Below are 24,438 nucleotides of genomic sequence, written 5' to 3'. Positions count from 1 at the left end.
AGGAGCTTAAAGAAATAAAAGTACAGTCATTTTAAGTGGAATAGAAAAGAGGGACAGAACTCTATTTATTTTAAGACCTCCTTTTTAAAAAACAAAAACTAAAACTAAAAAGAACAAATAACTACTGTGGAGACAATCTGAGAAATCTGATGAAGTTTTTACTCAAACTACTGCACAGCAGTTTAAAAGAGGAAACGGTGGAGCATCAAGAAAAACAATGAAACACTAAGGGTATGTACAGGTACACATGTACAGGCTATGTCTTTGGAAAGGATTGTGAAAGATTGACGAATGAATGTGCGCCGTTCTGCTCTATGGAGAGGGGAGGGGAGAGAATGAATGAGCAGCACCCCTCTGTGCTCTTTCCCCTGAACTTACATTGCGGTTGTTCATCGTCCATGGATCTGCCAGGAAGACATTGGACAGCTGCTGTACACACGTCAGATTGTGCCCGATACTAGCCCTAAAGCGATAATCGGATGAGAACAAGTAAAGGAAAAAGAGGCAGAAGAGAGGGCAAAGGATGGGGAAGATTCCCCTGGTGAAATCCTGCAATCACAGATCAGAGCACTTCAAGGCTTGGCGTATTCAATGGGATCAAAATGGTCTAGCTTATCCAGAACAATAGACGTCAGTTTTTCATTATTCATAACACCATTCAGACTATGAAGAATGGCTTGGAAACAGTAGGAGTCTTCCAGGAGTGAGCAAGTCTTTTTTTTATATGGAGTTTTCTTTTAGAGAATTATCAGGCTATATATATCCATGCCTGACTGTTTTTCTGACAGCCATCAAGAAGCATACCATTGTAGAACCTTCAATCTGTATAACTAGTTAGAAGGCTTACAGATGCCTGGCCAGAAGGCACTCGTTCAATACAAAGCCACATCCTTTCCATCATAAAATCTCACAAATGTGTCACTTACTGCATCCATGATGTAATCACGTTTTTCTTTTTTGAATATTTCCCTTTACTTTCTCCATTATTTTGCTCAATAAGTTTATTTTAACTTTAATTTAAAAAAAAGTTAGAGCTCAAACTACAGTAATGAAGAAGCATATGTTGTCTTCTAGAGTACGAAGTTCAGGTGCTCTAGCAATTACTTGCAGTGCTTACACGGGAAGGGATTTGATTGTTCCCAATTTTCTTGAATCACTGGTGTGCAGTTAAGGAACTGGAAAGAGATTAAGCAAAAGCTTAGCACAACAAAATGTGTCGTTTTGCTTGAAATTGAAGTGCAGAATTAATCTTCATAAAACCTTCATACTGGCGTGTACGTGGAATCAAGCCAAGACACAGGAAATGATAAACCACAAATTGAGCATCTGCTCCGAGGAAAAGGTCAGCAAAATATTCTTAAACCACAAACCTTGCATACACGCAGGGAAGTATGTAGAGATTAGTACCAAATACAGAATTTTCCCATTTGACCCTCAAAATTGTCCAAACTAACAGTGACAACCATCATCCATTATAGAAATCACCAGGCAAGAACATTGTGCGTAGTTAGCTATATGATTTACAAAGGTGCTTCATTTTCTCAGAACCTTACATAAGCCCAACTCAGCAGCAAATGTTTTTTTTTGGATATAGCTCTAAAAATAATGGATCTACTTCATCAAGTCTTGTTTTGATGAAAAATCTACAGTAATTTAAAGCTGAATATACACTTATATATATTTTTAGCTTTACCACATGCATCACAATGTAAAATACCAAAGATTTTTTTTTCTTTTGGTGACAACTTTTTTTTCCAGCTCTGATCCAGTGATATCATCACAGAAGCCTCTCTGCTTGTGTCATCCACTTGTGCCGAGCCTGTGATGCATTCTGATTGATAAATTGTTCTCAGTTCTCTCTGAGGAGTACAAAACCACGCCTATCTCAAATGGAAGAAAGAAAGAGGGGAATGGATGGCTGGGTTTTTCCAAGCTAAAAAATAATAAAATTATAATGAATTTTGGAATATTTATTTTCTGGTAGCCAGCTGTACAAACCAACAAGGATTTAGAAAGTACTTGGAAGGTGAGAGGGAGTTTATACAAAATTTAGACATTACAAAAGTAACCAATGGCTTATTAGCATTCTTTATTATGAATGATATCACCAATACCAAGATGTTACACAAGTACAAGAAAGTTGTTTATATATATATATATATATATATATATATATATATATATCCATCCATCCAAGGTTCAGGATCTTCACACCATCTTTATTAGTCAGGCCAGAATGATGTAACTCCTCTCTACACACACACACACACACACATATATATATATATATATATATATATATATATATATATTCACACACACCTAAACTGTGCAGCTCACTGTATTAGATACCAGCATAGAATTAATGAACTTCACAGGAGATAAATCATCCTGGATAATCAAGATGGCCAGAAGATCCTGAACCTGGCACTTTTTTTAAACTATAGTTTCATGTCCTACAAATCTAAATACACAGATATTCAAAACTGATCAATTCCTGAAAAACAGCATACATTTTTTTGAAAAACTTGAGGGGGGGCTAGGAAGAGGAGGGCAAGAGTTGGGTAGTGTACCAAACTATTAGGAAGCATCCATCCTCCTGCTAGGGAAAACCATCCCCTCTTCACTGGTACTTGCAAAAAGGAGAGTGCTCCAGATCACTGCAATGTACTTGCTACCTAGATTTGAAGTGTTCATTAATCCCAGGGATCTTGTATAAGCTTTTGGTAGAAATTAGGCATGTAGGTAATTTTTTTTGGTATTCTAGGTATATTCTACATATGTGTACCATATGTGCAGGAATGCCTATACAGAAACATCATCATTTATTTTCTTATCAGCCATATTTCAGTTTTGGATGAATCAATGTAAGTAGAGAAGCAACTTTCACCTTTTTGCTTTCAAATAAATCTCCCAAGGAACCTCGGAACATCTACAAACTTCGAAAGATAAGCATAGGTATACCATGTACGAATATTCAAGTAAAGTTTAGGTCTATAAAAGCCAACTTTATCTGCTCATGTTTGGGTAAGGTCTCAATCTAGGATTTGAAGAGGTAGGTGAATTAATAAGGACTTTAAACAAAAAAAAAAAAAAACCCACACACAGTTAAAAATAAAATAATTTTATTTTTTGGCAAAACAATAAAAAAGTCACTACACAAATAAAAGCAAAAGCCAGGAACAAGGTACAACAAAATACAATATATGTCTGTATACATATACAAGCATTATAAAAAATCGTTGATAGTTGATATTTATTTTGTGCAAAGGATACTCAAGTGAATCTATCACTTGAAAACCCTGACATTCAGCATTAATTAAATCAAGCTTGAAAATGATTACCATATATTAATAATAAGGGTTCGATATGTGCATATATTCATGGTTGCAAAACAATCACATATTAGAGTCAGGATCATTCTATATTTGTATGCATTTAACAAACATTAAAAGAAAAAAACTGTAAAGTTGAAGTTTAATCTGCCTTTTTTTATTATCCCTGGTTCTTCCCTTTTCCCCTTGTCAACATGCTAGTGACATTCAGTTCATTACATATCATATTTTAGACACAGTGGTGTCATGGAGGAAAATAATTAAATTATGCTGGATGTTCATTACCTAGGAAAAAGAATCCAAAACAAAGTCTGATACAGCCTGCTCTAATGCACACTGTGACATGCTGACCGTGTGCAGTAGAACCAGAGTAAGCAATGTACCTAAGGGAGCCTGTTCAGAACGAAAGGTAGGGCTGGAGTTCAAATTTAAAGAATAGGCAAAATTATTTTTGCATCCTCTAATGACTTCCTTTCCTCAGCCAATAGAAGCAGGAGTGTTACTATCTGGGTACAGGTTCAGGTGTTTTTACCACCAGTGAGCAGAAGTGAACTGTGCTCGGTGATCAGGAGTTATCACAATACCACTCTAATGCAGTTTGTGCAAAAAAATTGTATGTAGTAGGCGAAAGAAAAAAATACACACATTTGTGACTGAAAGCCAAAGTTTCTGTAGAAGCACCAGATTCATTTAAAAACACCAAACATACTCTATAAGATGATTGACTGGTCAAAAGGTTGTGGTCTGGGAGGTGGGAAAGCTATTTTAAGCAAGCCTTGTTAAAAGCAAGAAAACTCTTATATGTGTCTACTTCTAATTTGCCTTTGCATGCCTCCTATTTCATTTCCTGGTTATGGTTGAATATTTCAATATACATTTTGTAAATAAAAATACAATTGAGTACATCATGATTGCTACAAATAAATAGAAACATTATGAGAACTATTAGTTTTTACATTACCACACCATGTGAAGAAGAGAGGAACAATTCATCTGTAACAAAGTAATGAACTGTGACAAATGAATAAATAATATGTCAAAATGTTAATTGTTGTTTATGTTTAGACCAAGGGCTCACTTAGTAATAGAGAGAGATCCACAGATGTAGCTTACACACAAGCCTAAAAAATACCAGGTAGATAAAACCGGAGAAGTGTGATATAAAAGTAGCATTGTCTGGTGTGCACTGTACCATTCCACGCTCCGTTTCAGGTTGTGTAAATAGCCTGATCTTTTTTTACAGGGTTCTAGGAAACCTACCGTTGACGCTAAGTTGGTACAGCTAGACTTAAAAAGAACTGACCTGAGCCAAACAAAAGCCATGACAGCATCTGTACATGTTCATACAACTATTTAAAAAATGCAGTCCTTTTAGCCAGAACGGCACTTTTCGGTAACCGCCCGGCTGTTTTTGGATGGAGAGTTGGGTCACAATACAGGGGCTGCTACCCCCCTACAATTTCTTCCCACCCGGCTTAAAAAAATTCTGGGTTGAACTCTGGAATAAACAGGTATGTCTGATTAACACTAGACATGTATTTACCAGGACTGTGGAGTCAGAAGCAATTGCTTGTACCGACTTCCCTACACTGGTGTTGAGATTGAAAGAACACTAAAAAGTACCATGATTGTTTACAACAAGCCTAAACCAGGTTATAAATGCTGGTAAAAATAAACTAATAAATGGTACAGATCAGTTTAGGATTTAACCACAAAAATAGTTTCTGCTTGATAGTAAATAAAGCTAGTAACATCAATGTCGGATATATTGGCACTCTGAACGCTACCATATAGGTAAACATATTGGTAAGACAAAGATAATGTTAATTGTACAATTTTCATCCAAAAGACCCTAATCATAAATCTAATATGTAGTAACAATTTACCAGAACACCACTAAAGGAAACTGTAAAGCTTGAGTCCCACTATAGCCTATGCTGGCTAGGAGGACCAAAGCTATGCCTTCCTATATATTGTGTGAAGTGCCAAGGTATACAGAAAACAGGATCTTGGTTCACCTGAAGCACTCAAAGATGACATTATACTAAAAATTTTGGTTAAATGAAAAAAAAAAGGGGGGGGGGTATGAGGGCGGTGTAGAGCAGGGGACGGCAAAGTTTTATAGCCACTAGGCCATTTATGGGGTGGGCGGGAGCACACTAGTCTGGACCCGCTCTAGTGGCTCTGCCAACCACCAGGGAATGCCCCCTGAAGTGAAATCCCTCTCCTCTGTATGCGGAAGACAGGGATTTACTTTCAGGGAGCTTTCCCTATTTACCACGGTGGCAGAAGTATCAACGCTGGCCGCGATAAATAGGAGAGCAACTGCAAGGGGGTGGCACCGGAGCTCCAGTAGTTCCTAACGCCCCCTGGCGGATCTGCCGGCAACCCGCGGTTGCAGAGCCGCAGGTTGCCGGCCGGCATTTGCCCCAATCAGACCGGAACGAACTACCGGCTAGGCCATATCTGGCCGGAGTTTGCCGACCCCTGGTGTAGAGCATGGCTCATGTAATGAAACATATATATTCATTCGGGAGATAAAATACTTAAAATAACAAGGATTTTATTATTACAAACAAAAGTGTCAAAAACCATGAACCAACAGTGCAGATTTATAGCAACCCCAACATCTCGCACATCACCAGGTTTATGTTATGAAGCAATCCAACGGCCCAGTAGCAGAATAGGATATTATAAAACACACACAGATATGGTAATGGTAACAGACCATTCCAAAAGACAGTTTTGTAGATACCTACAGGTCTGCAATCATTTTCAGTGCTTTTTTTCTAGAGAACTGGAACAGTCCTGTAGTATCCAAGTAGTGCAAAGTAAGTGACCTCTATTTTAAGTCTTCACTTTCAAAAACGGCACTTGGAACTGTGTACACCGAGAACAAAAATCATTATTGAAGGCACTTTTTCAAGTCAAGCTGCCCACTAACAAGTGCTCCACAATATTTAGCTTCTCGCAAACGAGATCAGGTCTTTCCATTTGCTTTGCTTTGTTGGCGCTCATATTTCACAGAAATTATGAGAAAAAGTAGAAGCGTTACTGCCTGCACAGCAGTCAGCAGGAAGAAATAATAGTTCAAGTGACAGTCATTGATGTTACCTGAAATTCAAGAAGAATCAAAGTTAGAAACCTTTGCACATACCTAGTTATAATAAAATGTATGTTCAGACAATTTATTTTCCTTAGAGTAGAGAAAGGTTTTAACACCCACACGAGCTGTCTGCATCCCACAAAGGAAAATTTCCCTTAATTCCTGTCTTAATGACACAACAGGAAATGAGAGAAAAAAAGGTCTCTAAAGTGTGCAAAATATCCTTACTGGAGGGTTTTTCCTCCCCTGTTCATCTATTTTAAATAGAAGCAATATCACCCCACCAAGGCACATAGCTCCATCCATGATGCTTTTTTAACCACCCACCAGGCTTAATTGCAGGTCACCCATTGCGAGTGGGATCATTAGGATTTTTGCCTGTCTGAAGAAGACTGCTATCCCGCTACTGAAATTACCTTGACTTAACAAACAGAACTGTATCTTCAGTTGGAATCTGTAGATACTGCTTTATGTGTCATTCATAGTGCTGTAAGGACTTATGCACTACTCAAAAAGGGGAAAAAAAGTGCTGCTCTGGTTTCAAATATAGGCGTATTAGGCATTTAAGTAAAATTCACGAAGCAAGATTATCCAAATTATGTCAAATTAAAATCTACACAGTGAGAGGAAGCAGAACAAAGAGGCTGCAATGTGGTAGAATAGCTTTACTGACAAACCTTTTACTCACTCACATAATAGTGTTTTATGACATTAGCCCACATTGACCCTTCCACCTGTATACACCAAGTTTTCCATTCCACTATTATAACAACAGAACATCTAGTTCACCAAACATTTTGTAATGTTGTATGGAGATTTTTACACAGACTTACCTTGATCAGCATGACTGCTCATCCATCCAACCGAGGGTAAAGACACTAAGGCTAGCAGCCCAGAGCCCACAAATGATCCAATACCAGAAAAGAAAAAGAAAATGCCCATGATGGCACTCTGCATAGTTTTAGGTGCTGCCGAATAAGCAAATTCCAGACCTGTTAGGAAACACATTGACATAGCAAATAAATAGTTTTTTTGCCAAATCACAGATATGTTCTTATAACTTTGTTATAAAATATGTAAAATACATTCAATCTGAACTCAAGTCTATTGGTAACTTTCCCCATCCTAATAAGAAAGGCTGCCATAGACAAATAAAATCCTGGTTTTAATAATAAACACCAGGATAAATTGTTTCCAACTTGATGACATCATCAACAGCATCCATATTCTTAAAACTCCGCAGTGGCTCACATCTGACACATATACAGTAGTGCTTTAAAGTTTGTGAACCCTTTAAAAGTTGCTATATTTTATATGAATGTAATCTAAAAGCATCATCTGATTTTTCAAAGTCCTAAAATTAGATGAAAAACACCTAGTTAAACAAATGAAACAACAATGATTATATTTGGTCATGTAGTTGTTGAAAAAAATATCCAACAGCATATTTTCCAGGCCCAGATGCAGCAAAATACGTACAAACCAAAACATCCTCACCGACATGTTTCACAAGATGAGATTCTTATGCTAGAATGCAGCGTTTCTCCTTCTCCCAATCTAATGTTCCTTGCCCAAGCCAAAGCAATTTAATTTGTCCACATGATCTTTAGCAATATTTGTGGGAGAGAGCAGTGGCTTTTTCCTTGCTACCCTGCCATACACACCATTGGTGTTCTCAAGAAGTCAAATTTCACCAATGGGAGACAGGCCTTGAGTTGCTTGAACATTACCCAGAGTTGCTTTGTAACCTCTCGGACTATTACACACCATACAGTTAGCATTATTGATCGACCATTTCCGGGTAAGGTAACAAAAGAGGCCTAAAAACCCATCTTTACATGTTTGCCGACCCATCCTCTTTGGTTTCCTAAACCCTTACTACTCACCTACCAATACATATAACCCTCCTCCTAGATTGTAAGCCCTTTAGGGCAGGGTTTTCTCCTCCTGTGCCATCGTTTGTATTGCTCGGTCATTTGCAACCCCTATTTATTGTATAGCGCTCTTTGTTAGTAATAATAATGCTTGCAATGCAATTTTGAAGAATGTTCTGGGAAAACGCTATGAGATTTCAGCACAGTACAAACAAAGCAAAAAATAAGTACAGAGTTAGGCTTTAACATGTAACAACCAGGGGAATTCTAAAAAATGAAGGCAGATTGGAATTTGACCAGTCTGTTATAGGTATGACATTTCTTCTATGTACTGTTATGTTATTATCCGAAGACCAGAAGCCAAGTAAGCAATATTCTTAGACTGCACAAGGAAGAGTAACAACAAGAATAGTTCATAAATATTACTGTAGAGCAAAAAGCCACTGCTACAAGAAAAGGGGAAAATGAAGCTGATCAGCTACTATTTGTCACCAAAATGTCACTCTGTTGTTAATAAGTGTCTTCACATCATTAACTGCAGAGCACGAAACAAGAGAACAGCATGGCATAGAGAGGGTATGAATGAAATACTAATTATAGGACCTGCAAGCATGTACACTGCAGAGAAATTAATGGACATTCTGACATTAATTCCAAGTACCTTTACAGCAATAAACTTCCTGCTTTTAAGTTTGCAGACAAATTTCATATTTAGGTCTTTTCCATACAGAGACTGAATTATCCTCTTTTCGATGAAACAATTTCCCTAGGTTGCAAATAACTTCATGACACACACACAACAAAATGTAGAACAGCAAAATGTGTGCCTATTGTAGGAGAGGTTTAGAATGGCAACAACAGGGACATAGTACTACTAGGAGGTTAATAGATAGGGATAACAAATACTATTTCTGAGGAATGGATCTCATTTAACTGAGTCACCTAAGTACATATGTATAGTAATGCAGACAATGCAATGTTCACAAGTGGATGGTACATATGTATAAAAACCCATAATAAAGACACTTGTGAGCAATGAACAGTAGATGTGTAAGATGATAGAAGATTGTGACCAATATTACGCTCAGGTGTTGACAGACAACAACAGATGAAACTGGTGCAGAGAACTTGGTAACAGTAGTAAGATGGACACAGGCGATTACAATACCTGCAACTAGGTAGATGCAGGTTGAAAAAAATCTTAAATCTATAAAAGACATGCAATACAAGCAGCTGGCCAGGACTGGGATGTGACCTCTGCCATATGTGAACTGCAGATGGACCTTACAGGAAATGAGTCATTTGTTAATGATATGGCACAATCAGTAATCATATCTTTGCCCAGGCATAGCATCTCTGGTAAAGGGAATTCTGCTTCTAAACCCTGTTGCCTAATGACACCACCAACATATTTCAACAATCACAGTGGCCAGAGTATGCCTTTTAAACGCATAAGATTCTTGTGAGGCTAGAACACAAAGTGCATTGAAACCTTTATATACATGCTAGGGCTTTCCTGCTTCTACAATATGCAAAATGCATAACAAAAACTTACCATTAAACCTGTTAGACCGCAAAACATTCGGTGATAAAAATTAGCTCAGTTTATGTGTAGTGATTTAAACAAGCCCAAAGAGGTCTACAGACCAGTAATTGTCTCCCAACCCAATGTTTGTGGTACATTACACATTGTATTGTCTGCTAAAACCTTTGTCAATCTTTAAAATGAACCCTGTGATAGCTACATCTAACGGATCTTTGTGTAAAAAAAACAAATTGTGTTCCAAAAAGAATCACACAGTGCAAAATGAACATGGTAAAATATGCAGAACTTCTCTATGCATGAGTTTCACTTCCTCACCCATTACATACTTTCAATAAACTTTGGCTTCAGTTCGGAACTAAACAGAGTTCAGACTTTCCATTTTGTTAGCATGTGATCCTGAGCAAGGTTAGGAATACATCAGTAAAGACGTCAGGCTATCACATGATATTTACATTTCCTATATTCAGTTTACACTTTTCACAACTAGTTACAGGATACACTACATTAACGTAGAACAGTGTGCATGAGATCAGACAGACATAATTCTGATCGGACACTTTTGCGTTTGGCTACTATGAACCACAAGGAGGTGACAATCCTATGCTATATGTGTTATGAAGATGCAACAGGTGGGGCTGCAGATGTTAGCCGACATCAAGAGCTGTAATCTCCCTTCACTTACTTTTTTTTTTTTTTTTAACTAAGACAGTTGATTTACAATGCGCTATTCTATGATAATATTCAGAGACAATCAGACCTCACAGACCCCAAACATAATCCTGACTAGTGTGACAGACTGAAGGATGTATTATATATTATATATTATATATTATATATATTATATATTATATATTATATATATATATATATATATATATATATATATATATATATATATATATATATATATATATATATATATACACACACACACACACAAACAAGTATTCGTTTTTAAGTGCAAAGACCCTTCATGTCAGCAGGTGGCACTAAAGAGGAAAAGAAGTTCACAGCTTATGCAGCCAGCTAACAGCAGCTCAGAGGCCAAATGCACAACCACACAGGGTACATTTATGAAGATTGTGCACAAATAAATTGAGTGCCTAGAAATGATGTCAATTTATTAGCATATTAGCCACCCTTTTAATTACAAAAAAAATTAAAATACAAAAACACAAATATAAAATACAATACACAATGTTATATAAAAGATAAACCCATCATGGATTTTTTTTCTAGATCATGCAGCGTTCCATCATCAGCTGTTGATAGAAAGGACTAGTTTCCCATAAAGGAAACACTAATTCAGCATCCTTACTGCAGTACCAGTCACAGCCTGCAGACAGCAATACAATACAACACAAAAGCAGTCTGCAGAGATCTCACTACTGGTAGGATTCAATGCAAAATGTCAAATTATGCATTCTGTAAGCAAAGCACAAATGTTCCACCTTTCATTTAACCAATTCACACATGATATAGCAGAGTGAGGAAATTATTGGCGTGTCAAATCACTAACAAAGCACAGATACTAGCTGCTGGTGTAAAGGTTTTTCCCCTTCCTGACCATGATCAGGCCACATCCAGTATATCAGTTTCAGTTCAGCAGGATCTATACAGTGCCTATAAATGAATACACACGCACGGTCACTGCACATTACTTACCTGCTATACTTGCAAATATTTCACTGACTCCAATAAGAAGGTATTGAGGTAGCTGCCACCATATGGCGAGATTAGCAGCATAATACGTGACATTTCCAATCTGTTGGGGCTTCATATCTATTTTTACAATCTCCAGTCTTTTACTTTCCAGAATACCTGAAACAAACAAGAGCAGCCAATAAATCACACATCTCAGGGGGAATAAAAAGAATAGGTTTATATAACATCCATATATTAATACATTTATACACTGCATGGGCAAAAAAGTTCCGGAGCCTATGGGGGCAGTGTTATGATGTGTTGTTTCAGTTGGTCAGGTTTAAGGTTTAGCAATGTTCTATACCAAAAGAATCAGGTCAGCCGACTACCTGAACTCCCAGGTATTAATTAAGCAACATAATCTGGTGATTGCAGATTTCACAGTGGAAACATTTATTTTTCACTTTTTTTCCTGTCCGGGAGATATAACTGGAAACAAGAGGGAATGCCTAACTTCCCTCTTAGACAACCGTCACTAGGTCAGGTGTCCCCATTAAGTTTTTCCCTTTCCTCTTGTCTTGGTGACAACTGCAAAATGCGTGATTTCCCATTACTCTCTGTATCAATAACCGTAGTTACCAGAACAAATTTCTCCAACAGCGATGCAGTTGGACAATCTGACACAGTTTTTATATTTCTAAACTCCATTAAAAATGTTTACACACATTTTAAATAAGCACCTCAGTTGGTATATCAAACATGTAATGTTATTTCAGGATAGAGTTTCTCTTTGCAGACCTAAGCACGCAAGTGAGACCCAGCGGTCATTAAACCCAAACCAGGAAATCTTTTATTATGTAAAGCGTCACCATAGAAGTCCCATGATTGTACAGGGATAATGTTGCTGAACTGAATGAACCTGTATAGTCTATTCTTACCTGCAGCCAGAACTGAGCATGTGACAAAAAACATTCCCACAGCAATCCTCTTGAGCGGCGATGGCAATAAGCCTTTCCTTTTCAAAACTGGGTCCACAACCTTATCTTTCAGTGGAATCAAGATCAGAATGAGAACTGCATCAAACATAGTGAGCCATGCTGCTGGAAACTAGAACAAAAATGGGTTACACATTTAAATGTAGTCCAGCCTAAGGGTGTCAAGGTTTCTCCTCTATAGATAAAGCACAATGAGCAAGTGTTGTTGCCTTAGCAAAGAAGTATACTACTGGAGGCTGTACCAGGATAAAAAAATAAGAATACAAGGGCTAACAAGAAAACAAATGCAGTATAATGATTGGAAAGGAGGCAGTGGAGCATGGTGAGTAGTAGTGATTTAGAAACCTTTAGTTCAGCAGATGGGAGATCTGCTTAAGCTTTTATGAGTGATCAAAAAAAAAGAAGAAAATTTCAAAATGTATTTGTTTACAGGGTCATTTTTTTCATTGTGTTTGTCTAGACACTGAAGAAATAATTTATCCAAATTTAAATGACACTTGGTTCCCAGTCAGACTCTTTATCAAGGTGTACCAATATTCTCACAGAGAAGCTGACATGTCTCAAACGTCGGACTGGTATAGATTTTGGAACAGACAAATTGCAGCACAATCTTAGATTGCCAGCATAATATTGGCATGTTTAGATTTATGAAAGTCAAGATCCAAAGTTAGCAGTTTATTATTTATAGGACTGCCACTTAAATATGCTTACAAAAACTAGTCTATGAATACCCCAGTAAAAAACAAGTTTCAGCATTTTTTTGTAAGTGACTTGATACACTAAAAAAATAGGTAAATGCACATCTAACAAAAACTCAGTACTATAAAATTAAAAATGTTTCTTTTCCCAGTCTAATGTGACTGCGCTGGGTGCCCGAGCAGCCACTAACTAAGCTTTAGCGCTCACCAGACCCAGAAGTAGTGGTTCTTTTTCTTTGTGCTAGTGGACAAATGAAGCAGGGAATTAGTGATTGGAAGGTGAGTATGTGTCGCTGGTGGGGAAGGCATTGTGCCAAAGTAAACCTTCCCTTAAAGATTGTAATGATGTCATTGGTTTGAGTTGTAGATTCTTCGGAGATCATTTAGAATACAATGATAGGTACAATTGACCTGTTGTTGACCCCCTTTAGAAATGCACTTAAAAGATGTTTCAAAAGGGCTTGGCATTCCCATAGATATGTATAGAAATGCAAGCACAATGATACAGGCATAAGGACTTAAAGCTAGGTGCTCCAATCAATGAAAATTCTAGAGGACAGTAATCATGTATACTGGTTTTTATCACAATTTTCAGCATTTGGTGGAACTGTAATTTTTTTTTTTAAACAGATGAATAGCAACTGTGCTGTATTCAAAAAGGGAGAAATATTGTGGTGGATATAAGAAACTAAAAAGCATAATCAACAGAAGAATTTAAAGAATGACGATGAATCAATAAGAGTTGCATAAACACTAAACATTGATTATACAAAACGTTTCCAAAGAAATAGAATGAGAAAATTGCTTACAGTATGCTTATTTTCAAAGATCTGCGGGATTAACAAATGGAGGCTCTGAAGGACATAAGTGGTTTGCATCTGCAAAACAAATTTAGGCATAACTAGTAACTTTAGTGACAAAAATACACAATCAAAAACTATTGCAATGGACAAAAACATAACCTCATCTTAGCATTTCAGTACTCGCTCTTTCACGAGAGTCCGTCTTACTGACCAATGTTGATTAGTAACAGGACACTCTAATGCTGCTCTGAAAAAAATAAAGGGTGTTTGCAGGCAGCGTGCAAAGTGCCTGATTTAACTCCTGTTGGTATTTAGCACAGGTACACTTTTTATAACAATAAAAACAAAATACGATCCAATTTCATAGGATGCTTGCTTAAATTTTTGAAGGAATTATGAATGGTGCTATACTCATATGAGGAAACATAATAAATCTGATGTTGCAAAACCAAAATTGAAATAACAAAACTTTAAACATTTACAGGGGAAGTAAACCCAAAACAATAAAATCATACTTACCTTCATTCCCGCAGATCAGTCTGTCCATCGGCGAGGTTTCTTCCATCGGGTCCCGCATTGTCCTGGTATCCATCATTTTTTTTCCTATTGATGAAAGGGCTCCTCAGGCATGTGCAGAAGGAGCACCCAAGAGCCTCCCAGTATACAAGATGTAGCTATCCCAGATTGCAATTAAGTTGCACTTAAGTAAAAACCCAAGTAAAAGTTCTGTTTTAGTTGTCTACCCTTTTATGTAAAGTGAAAATAAATTAGGTTAAGGTACGCTTTAAGCGACCATGACATTCTCTTGCTTCTCCATCTAACTGGACCTATGCACAGATGTTGTAAGCTTTTTAGTTCTTCCTCTCTCATGTGGCAGATCTTTGGCAAACTCTAGGAAGCAACTGTAAAAGGCATGTTAAAAGAAATAAAAATTAAACTTTACATTTAATAGTCTAATTTACAATGCCTACTTGGAAAGGCTGTATGAGTACAGTACCATTCCTCCCTTAGTGACCAACTGAAATTAATTTGTTCTATTGGTTGGGCTAAGATAAGATAGCAAGAAGAATGAAAGAATGAATTGGGTATTTTATGGTAAATTTAAAGTGTATCTATAGGCAAAACATGGTTTTGATGGTGACAGGGGGTGGGGGGGATTTGGATTAGACTCTCTGTCAAGGTTGTATTGCTGCTGGTGTACCTACTGTAAGATTCCCCCGTTATTTGTACTCCCCCTTGTTATTTGTACAATGACAATTGTTATGAGGTGAAATTTAAAACATATAGAGATATCTTCCATGAGGGCAAAGGTCTAACAGGGAAGTCCCTTTCACCTTTCACCCTGAAAGATTTCTGCTAACTTCCTGTCATGCTTCAGCGACAGGAAGTGAATGAATGTTTCTTAAATGGTACACAAAGAGAAAAAAAATAAATTGGTTATGGTTTATCCACTTATTTACTCTACCCAAAACTAAGAAAAAGTGTTAGCTAAACATACATTTCCCCTGTCCTTCCTCTTTCACTATATTAGGTTTTGGTGCTGCCTTTATTTGAATTACTATTAGGCAAGTCCTAACTATGGAAATCATTCCTTACTAATAGTCTTTGGGGTACAGGAGCAATAATATTCAAAATATATGGCCTATTGTGGAAAAATCACTAACCTGGAAATACACAGTCCAATAGGGAATTAGGGCCAAAAAGACTGGTATAATCTTCACAAGTGCCTTCACATCTTCTACTTTATCATCCCGAAATGGTCCTCCACGGGAAGCTTTGGCCATATCTAAAATGCTTTGGTTAGGCCTATGTGAACCGTTGGTTTGGCTGCTTTAAAACATAAATAAAGCTTGTTATTATCTTACATATAAACATGGTTCAGGAAAAACACAATATATTATGTTAAATCTAGAGCAATCATCCTTAGGAGTGCTAGGCCATACACACAACTGCAAATCCTGGGGGGTTGTAAAGTAGAACTCCAGTATTTTTTTCCTCCTGTCACTATAAATGTAGTGTTTAGACACCAAGAGTCCTCCTGTGTACCTCAACTAAAAAGCTTAGGTGCACACAGCTTAAAAGACAGGGATGTCATTGCCTCTTTCCACATCCTTCACGCAGCTTCTAACTAGTTTGAAACATTCTTTTTGGTAGTTTTTTTCAGCCTTCATTGCATCTTCAAGCCATTATATCATTGGTCACATGAAAACTAAAATGAAGACAAGCCCTTGTTTTTAATGGCTTCCTGTGGTCTACAACAAAAGAAGGCCAGTATAAACAGCAGATGTTAATGCACTGTTAATGTCCATGTAAACAGGTAATGCCTGCATTATGCTGAAGTGCTCGCTCTACTTTTAACTCCTTCATAAAAGAGAACAAAAAGTATACACTAAAACATTGTACAGGTAGTCCCCAGGTTAAGGACATCCAACATACGGACGCCTTCTAGATACCAATGGGCTTCCCTGCTCCCTTGTGTGCAGAATGGAGGCTTGAAAAGGGGAGGGGGGCGGTTTGCATGACTTGCGGAGGAAATCTTTGGGTAAACACACCTGAGGTTGTGGGTGATCTTAAGGAGTGAGCTCTTTCTGCAGCCTTTTGTAACTCTTTAATGACCAAGACAAACTTTGTTTCTTTTTGCATATCAAAACACAGCTTGCTCTAGAAGTTTATGAACGTCTAGGCCAGGGGTCTGCAACCTGCGGCTCCGGAGCCGCATGCAGCTTTTCAGCCTCCTTGTTGTGGCTCCCTTCGGCTGCCGCGGGGAGATCTCTGATGGGGGATCCCCTTCCTCCCAAGACACTGCTGTTTTGCGGCTCCAGACTATTTTTCTTTAGTGGAAGAGGAGGCAAAATGGCTCTTTTGATAGTAAAGGTTGCTGACCCCTGGTCTAGGCTCCTTAAAGATTTTTTTTTGCTTTGTTTGCGATTAACTCACAGTGAGGATTTTTTACAGTAACCGACACCATACTGCCTAATTATATGTAGAAACAAACATCTGTCCTAATTTCATTTATTAAAATAATAAACCTGTTCCAACCTACATACCAATTAAACTTAAGAACAAACCTACAATCCCTATCTCATATGTAACCCGGGGACTTCCTGTACTTATTGTACATGTATTATTTCATGTGTTGTGAAAGACAGTATCTGGATAAAAATCTGGCCATATTATTAAAGGCTGGGAAAAAAATGGATTTTCAGGTATTTTAATGCAAAGGATTATAGATAGTTATTTTATGGCTTTTAAAACAATTCTTTTGCTTAGCTACACATATATTTATTAAGTGATTCTAGCCTATTAAAATGCTAGTGACATTGCTGGTATTAGTCATGTGGAACCACAAATAATTGCTGCAAATACGATCGCCCTTTTGACATGGCCCTAAATTTAATTTTATTTAAAAGAAGTAAAATCTAAACGCAGTTTTGAGTGAAATGTTTATCTATTGTGGATCAAGTTTTCCAGCAAATGCTAGTAGTTGGCTGTCATGCTCCAACACAATGACCAAAAAAGAAGTTGCATTTCCTCATACTTGTTCCAGGTCAATGACTTGAAAGCAGAAACATCCAGGTAAGTAGCATCTGAGACTGATGTCAGTGCGCTTAGTCCTCCACTCCAATCATTGGTAAGCATAAACTATCATCCTATATATAAATACAGTCAGGGCATCATACATACACGTTCCTTGTGTTCTCCGTAGATTGTTTCCGTCTACAGCAGGAATATGCCAAAATTCTGAACATGTCAGTAAAGGCACTTCCATCAGCTGGCTTTGTTATAAAAACAGCATGTCCGCACATAAACACAAGAAAGGAGACGCCAATACAAACTGTAGGGATGATATATCCAATGAGAAAGTCCACATTCTGCTGAACATAAGCTATCCCACAAAGGGACACAATTGCTCCCAAATTAATGCTCCAGTAAAACCAGTTAAAAAATCTTCGTGTTGCCTCAGGTCCACGGTCTTTGACCTACAACAGAAAAAAGTTTATTAGTGAAAAAGATCATGTAATGTATATACAACAACTTAAGGGGCTCTGTTGCATTTCCTATGCAGGGCTAATTCGCAGTTACTTGATAAAGAGCCACCTCCAACTGCAATGACAATTACTTTGCCAGTATTCTGCCTAATGCTTTCACAGCTTCCAAAGCCTATACTGAAGCAGTTGTCTGATGATGGCTAGAGAGGCGCGACTAGCTTGATCATGTGACAATACTTAGGTTTAGTGATTGGCTGATAGGCCTGAGCACTGTCCCAAGAGAGGTGGTCATGTGCTTCCCCATACTGGGTAATGTAGTCAGCTGGATCAGTAAAAGTAGCATCACGGTAGTACTGGAGAAGCGAAAAACACAATATGATTTACATTACCATATGTGCACTGAAATAACCAAGTGACAGGTTACAGATTCCTAATAATAAATCTATGCATCTCCCCTAGCGATTACTCTTCACCTTTCATGCTCACCTATATGTTTAGTGTAGCCACCCTTCTTGGCACAGGGTCTTGTACAGCACTATTAGGCTACATGTCAAGCAGCCAGTCCCAGCACAGAATACCTCTTACAATTTCATTAGTAAGCTGCATGTTACAGCACCACCCACCATATCAGTGCAATGCATGATGGAAGATGTGGTTCAAAGCTTGCGGTTCACAAAACCATAATGATGGTACAAACTTTCTTTTGAAAGCACCTGTGGGAATTGTACAAGATGGAATTTAATTTTGAGTCGTTTTTTTAAGGTCTATTGACACCAAGTGGAACGGCAGCTCCATCGTTTAAGTTTTTGATACAGGAGAGGGTTAGGTGCTCCACCAGGTTTTTTTCTGTTATTCTTCACTGGTTAGAAATCCCCAAACTGGTTCATCCATTGTGTTCTCATATCCTTCTCACTCTTTTCCTCATCCTAACACAAAATTTAAAACATCAGTTTTATCATCAGATCAGTATGAAGGCCGGGTGCAATGTAATCATTTTGGTAAAAAGTTACCGGAAATATTAAGGGAAAATATTTAAAGGAGGGGTGGTTTTCTAGATACTTGGTATTGCAGAAGACCTGCTTTGTGTGTTTCCTTGGGCGTAGCCTGTCCTAGAGAAGTGTGTCGAACTGCAGGCAAAGCGGGTCAAACTCAGCCTTCTGTTGTCCAGCAATACATTGGGCATTTAAACAGCAAAAACATGGTAGTAATGAGATCAGAAGAAATTTGCATTTGACTCAATTACCCAGACAAGTACTTCTGAAATGTTCACAAAAAAAGTGTTTAATTCCCAGTCATGGGGCTGTCTATGTCTATGAATGTTCATTGTTTTTTAGTCACAGGGTTATCACATGAATCTCTATAGATTAATATTACATTTACTTGGGGAAAGCTAAACCAAGAACTATATAAATACAAACCCAGTCATGGCCTGCATTAATGACACATTTCTAGAAAATCACCAAGCCTCACAAACTGAACAATTGCCAGTTCATAATTGCACTTCTGAGATCCAACTGTGGGTGAGCTGATTTACTAGAAAATGATCACTTAGAAAAGCACCTGTCTAGTTTGCAACTATTAAACATTGAAAGGGAACACAGGATTACTTTATTTCCGATCATATATCAGGAAAATGTTCTTCATAAAGTGAACTTTGGCATGGTTAGTTAAATGTATGAAGTGTAAGTGAACACAACTTCCCCCTTTCTACTAAACCCAGCAAACATTTACTTTGTGAAACAGACTAGAACAAGATAAAAAGCAGTTACACCATACTAAATGCTTTACTCCAATTCCTTCAACATAACTAATTTAGTTTAGGTAATTAGAATCAAAATTTCCCCAGAAAACTAATGGAATTATCAATACCAGCCAGCTGCTTTAGTAGTAAAAGCATTTCAATACTCCCTGTGCTGAAAGTACATTTGTATCTGCATTAGTTACATTGTCACCTTTCAGGACAGTATGAAAAACACATTTTATACAATGGAAGGGATCTAAAATGTAGAAAATCAGAGCCAGAACAGCGGAGCTCTGTCAGCATGTCACTCCCATGACTCGCTATTATAGTAAGAGTGGAATGCTTTGCTTAACCAGACAAGTGGGAAAGACATCTCATGATTGTGATGCTTCCTTTTATTATGACTGAGTCAGAATCATGTGCCTGGGACTATTTTAAGATTGAGGATTCATCCCTTTCTAGGATACTATTTCACAAACTCATCATTTCCATGTCTTTTGCCCAACATCAATATCATCATCCTTGCCATCAGCAGCAGAGGACACAGACATGTCAGACAGCCTTTGGTCTATACAGTAAGCACTGTATTAGTATTGGTGATTCCATTCATAATTAAAAATAAAAAGGAAAAGCACGTCCCTCACCCTGCTCCCCACATAAGGCTGACTGATATGCAGCTATGTATCCAGGCACAAACATTTTTTTTTTCTTTTTGTTTTATCTGCTTACAGCCTCTGGTGTCCTGAAGATCTAAGTAAAAGGAAAGCAGCCCGAGGACAGAATCTTTCTCTTGAAACCAAGATCATTCCCCATCCCAAGCAACATTTAGCTGCTTCTAGAAAGCGTTGGCATTTATACTTTTATTAGGTCTTACCACCCAGAGGTAAACACTTTAAGACGGGGTGGGGGTGACAATGAATTACAAGCCAAGCTTTATTAACAAAGAATTACATTTAGCACAAAGTAACAGTGAACATGTAAAGGTTTACCCTCCCCAGTAATACTTTTACCAGAGTTCCTCAATCATGGTTCCTCGAGCAATGAGTAATTTATGGCTCTCAGATCACTTACCACCCTAACAGACAGTGGCTTTTTAGCTAAGGATGACATTCTTTCCACAGACTAGCACACTAATGTACTGTGAGCTGTAAAACTATAGCAATGGCTCCTTTCTTGGGTTCCCTCATGTTAAAAAGGCAGCTCTATACATTACTGGTGATTCCGGGCCATTCCTGAAAAATAAGAAGACCAGCCACTCTCAATTATAGGGGAAGAAGTAACCTCCTACCGTGAACAGTGCATCGGACTGATAACCAATGGCTAAACCTTGTATACTAATAGGACACAGAATATTACCACCACCTAGACAAAGTGACAAATTCCAGTGCCCGCTGAAGCAAGAGCGGAGCAAGATTGCTGGTAATGCCAATATAACCAGTGTGAGGGGTCTGCAGAAATGTTCTGTTCTCAACCATCAACATGGCAGTGTCTCTTCAGGAAAATTATCAACATGGACATGGTATAAGGGAAGTGACCATGACAGATCACAACAACCAAATTACAACCATTTGGTTGGATGGCCTAACCCAGGAAAGAAAAAAAGTTTACTGCAGCAGCAGTTACGTGGACAGTGAATAAACAGAAGACCATTGAGATTTACGATGGCCCACAAGTGAATTCCAATACCCCAGAGAAGAGCAGCAGAAGTTCTAGCACCTTGGTTATTAGTGTGTCTGAAGGAAGTCACAAAATATAACAAAACCTGAACCATGCTTCCTGCATGACAAGCACTGTTTCTCTTTAAGAGGAAATATGTGCCTTGAAGCAAAACGGTTCTTCTTTCACTACACTATACTATATGCCCAGCTAAAACTAACTTTTGTATAGAGCAGAGAAGGGTGAAACCCCTTTTATGTATATGTATCTGTCTGTACACTGCTAAGGAATTCTGCCTTAGATTGCTTTCCTAAAGAAAGAACAAGAAATAAGGGGAAATTCTTCCAAAATTGCTCACACTGCTTCTCCCCACTTTCCCTCCGAGTCCGAAAGCAAAGAGTTAAATATAAATATTTGTTCTACCTACAAAAGGATTTGTAATTTAAAATCTTGTGACTTTCCACTCTGCGCAGCTACACATGTGACACCCGAGGTTCCCAAATAAAGCAGAACTATAGTTCTATAGTGTACACAATAATGGTGTGCACAGTTCTAGCCAGATAAAGATTATATATAGCTCAAGAAAATTCAGGAGTTTACTAGAGGGGTATTCTTAGATTTGTAGAATAACTAAAAATGAAAAGTAATTAAATTCAAGACGCAGAAACCGAGTACCCCCTTGAAGTGGTGGTTGAGGAAATGTTTATATTTCAACTGATTTATTTACTTTTGTTGGGTAAATAAAACTAGAAATATTTTTACTTCATCTATACAAATAAACAAAATAGGAGGATAACTTGTACACAACCCAGAAAAACAAATGTAGACAATTCTGAACGGGGGGAATTTAACAAGGTAATTCCTCTGGAGGAACTGACAGGTACTTGGTGCATCCCCCACCTACAGAATGGGAAAGACCCTTCAGATACCAAGCTGACCGATGAATGACACATCAGTACATGGAGAAGACCTTGTATATGACCATAACAATGGGGTTAAAATACCCTTTGTGGGTTATTCAGCTTTTCCTTTTTTATATTGCACCTGTAAAAGAATCTGCTTCATAATATTCACCATTTTTAAATTCGTTAGTGCCCTGTAGACAGTCAAATCTAATCATCACATGTTTTTTTCTTCTATATGGGGAGCAGGGTCTACCTAATCTCTTGTTCTGTCTAGCCCCTTACTGGCACTTTTCATCCATTTTTCAGGACCGCTCCCACACAACCATAGCAGATGCCCTGCGCTGTTGCAGGGTGTTGCTGAGGGCCTCCCTACGATGATATATATATAGGAGAGAACTTTCTCTAAACACTTCAGCCCCCAGCCACCACGAGCCGTTACCCCCTCACGGGGGCACAGGGGCGCCGTTACCCCCTCACGGGGGCACAGGGGCGCCGTTACCCCCTCACGGGGGCACAGGGGCGCCGTTACCCCCTCACGGGGGCACAGGGGCGCCATTACCCCCTCACGGGGGCACAGGGGAGCCGTTACCCCCTCACGGGGGCACAGGGGAGATAGGATTTTATCTCACTTCTACTTAACCATGCTTCTCCAGGAGGTTACTAGGAATTCACTAAGCAATTTATACCGCTTAGGTCAGTCACCACAGACACCAATGATCTTTTTGGCTGTAAGGTGACATTCTTCCCACTGACCCCCACACTAATATACTATGAGCTGTGCATATAGTAATCATAGAAGGGGTTCCCTGAAGACCTAAAAGTTATTTCAAGGGTCCCCCCCATGCCTAAAAACACTGAAATAATGTGTTGATCTGTAGCAGTGTTTAGCCTTTGATTTTTATGGTTTTATGGGCACACACAATATCAAGGCTACATGATTATACATGGCATATTTTCAGGTCTTAGGTCTTGGGGGGGTCACTACCCTAATAATTTTGTAGTCCCTGTGTTGTGATAAGGGACAGGCAGGATCCTGTGTGTCAGGGCCATGATGTGACCAGGACATGTTATGGTGGCATATACCTGATCTGCTCCAAACGGGGTGATGTTGGCCTTGACGGAGCCGACTCCCAGGGCTACGATGATGAGTCCCATGAACACCGGGGGGGCGCAGTATCTGTGGTCCTGGTCCCGGCAGTGCACGGTGGAGCCATTGGTGAAGGAAGCATTGGAGGTGGTGCAGTTGTCCACCATGACCAGGGGCAGGTCCCCGCAGAAGGCAGTGCGGGTAGCCCGGGAGGTGATGAGGGGGAAGAACATCATGCCGAGCAGGTACAGCACCATGCTGGTCAGGATGGTAACGAATCGGCCGATCAGCGCGTCAGCCAACCATCCCGCGAACGGAGACACCAAGTAAGTGATGCCCATTAAGAGCAGCAGCGCCTGGCTGGCGTCGGTGCCCTCCCAGTTGTAGATCGGTCCATTGAGGAACAGCACCAGGTTGGAAGTGATGCCATAGAACGCCACTCTCTCCAGCAGCTCAGACAGCAGCACGGCGGCACAGGCCAAGCGGCGGCCAGAGAACACGGAGCTCGGTACCGGAGGAGACGAAGACTCTGAGCGGCTGCCCAGCAGCGGGCTCCGCTCTCCGGACCCTTCCATGGGATATCGGGTTGCACTCAGTCCCTCTGCCGGCCCATACACACCGCCTCACCGGGGAACACCGACACAACAACACAGGAAGTGTCCCGAGCCCAGTCTCTGCGTGAGCGTAACCTATAGCCACACCCTCTTCACCTTACTCATCCAATCACAAGCTTCAAAAATTAATACTATTTTTCAAGAATTACGCCTAGGACACGCCCATCTGTCACAGCTGTCAGCTGCCTACCAATAGGAAGAAGGATGTGGCGTCGGTCATCCGGCTATGAGGTGAGAGGGGCTCCTGATTGGTTGCGAAACTGGCATGTGACTGTGATCAGACTTTCAGAAAGTACACAAGGATTCACGTGCTTGTATTCAGAAGGAGGATGTGTGACGTTGTGTGCTATGCTGTATGTAATGTTGTGTGTTGCTGTATGTAAAGTTGTGTGTTGTTGTGTGTATTGCTGTATGTAATGCTGTGTGTGTTGATAGTGGACACACA

At 39.0% G+C, this 24,438-nt stretch overlaps 1 protein-coding gene across 2 annotated transcripts; it reads right to left on the bottom strand.

The window, feature by feature from the left end:
• Positions 1–3,108: 3,108 nt before the first annotated feature.
• Positions 3,109–24,073, bottom strand: SLC15A4 (solute carrier family 15 member 4). Of its 2 annotated transcripts, none has more exons than XM_072415755.1 (8): positions 23,376–24,073; positions 17,686–17,981; positions 15,666–15,831; positions 14,008–14,076; positions 12,444–12,612; positions 11,527–11,682; positions 7,275–7,433; positions 3,109–6,449 (listed from the first exon to the last, which is right to left on the bottom strand). In XM_072415755.1, the coding sequence occupies exons 1-8, from the start codon at positions 23,952–23,954 to the stop codon at positions 6,316–6,318; spliced, it is 1,728 nt and encodes a 575-aa protein (XP_072271856.1). In that variant the 5' UTR covers positions 23,955–24,073; the 3' UTR covers positions 3,109–6,315. The 2 variants fall into 2 exon arrangements, with proteins under 2 accessions (XP_072271856.1, XP_072271857.1); XM_072415756.1 differs by having other exon boundaries at positions 15,666–15,828.
• Positions 24,074–24,438: the final 365 nt, after the last annotated feature.

This window comes from Pyxicephalus adspersus, chromosome 6 (assembly GCF_032062135.1).
Source record: "Pyxicephalus adspersus chromosome 6, UCB_Pads_2.0, whole genome shotgun sequence".
NCBI lineage: Eukaryota > Metazoa > Chordata > Amphibia > Anura > Pyxicephalidae > Pyxicephalus > Pyxicephalus adspersus.
This window is presented reverse-complemented; position numbering and strand designations above follow the sequence as displayed.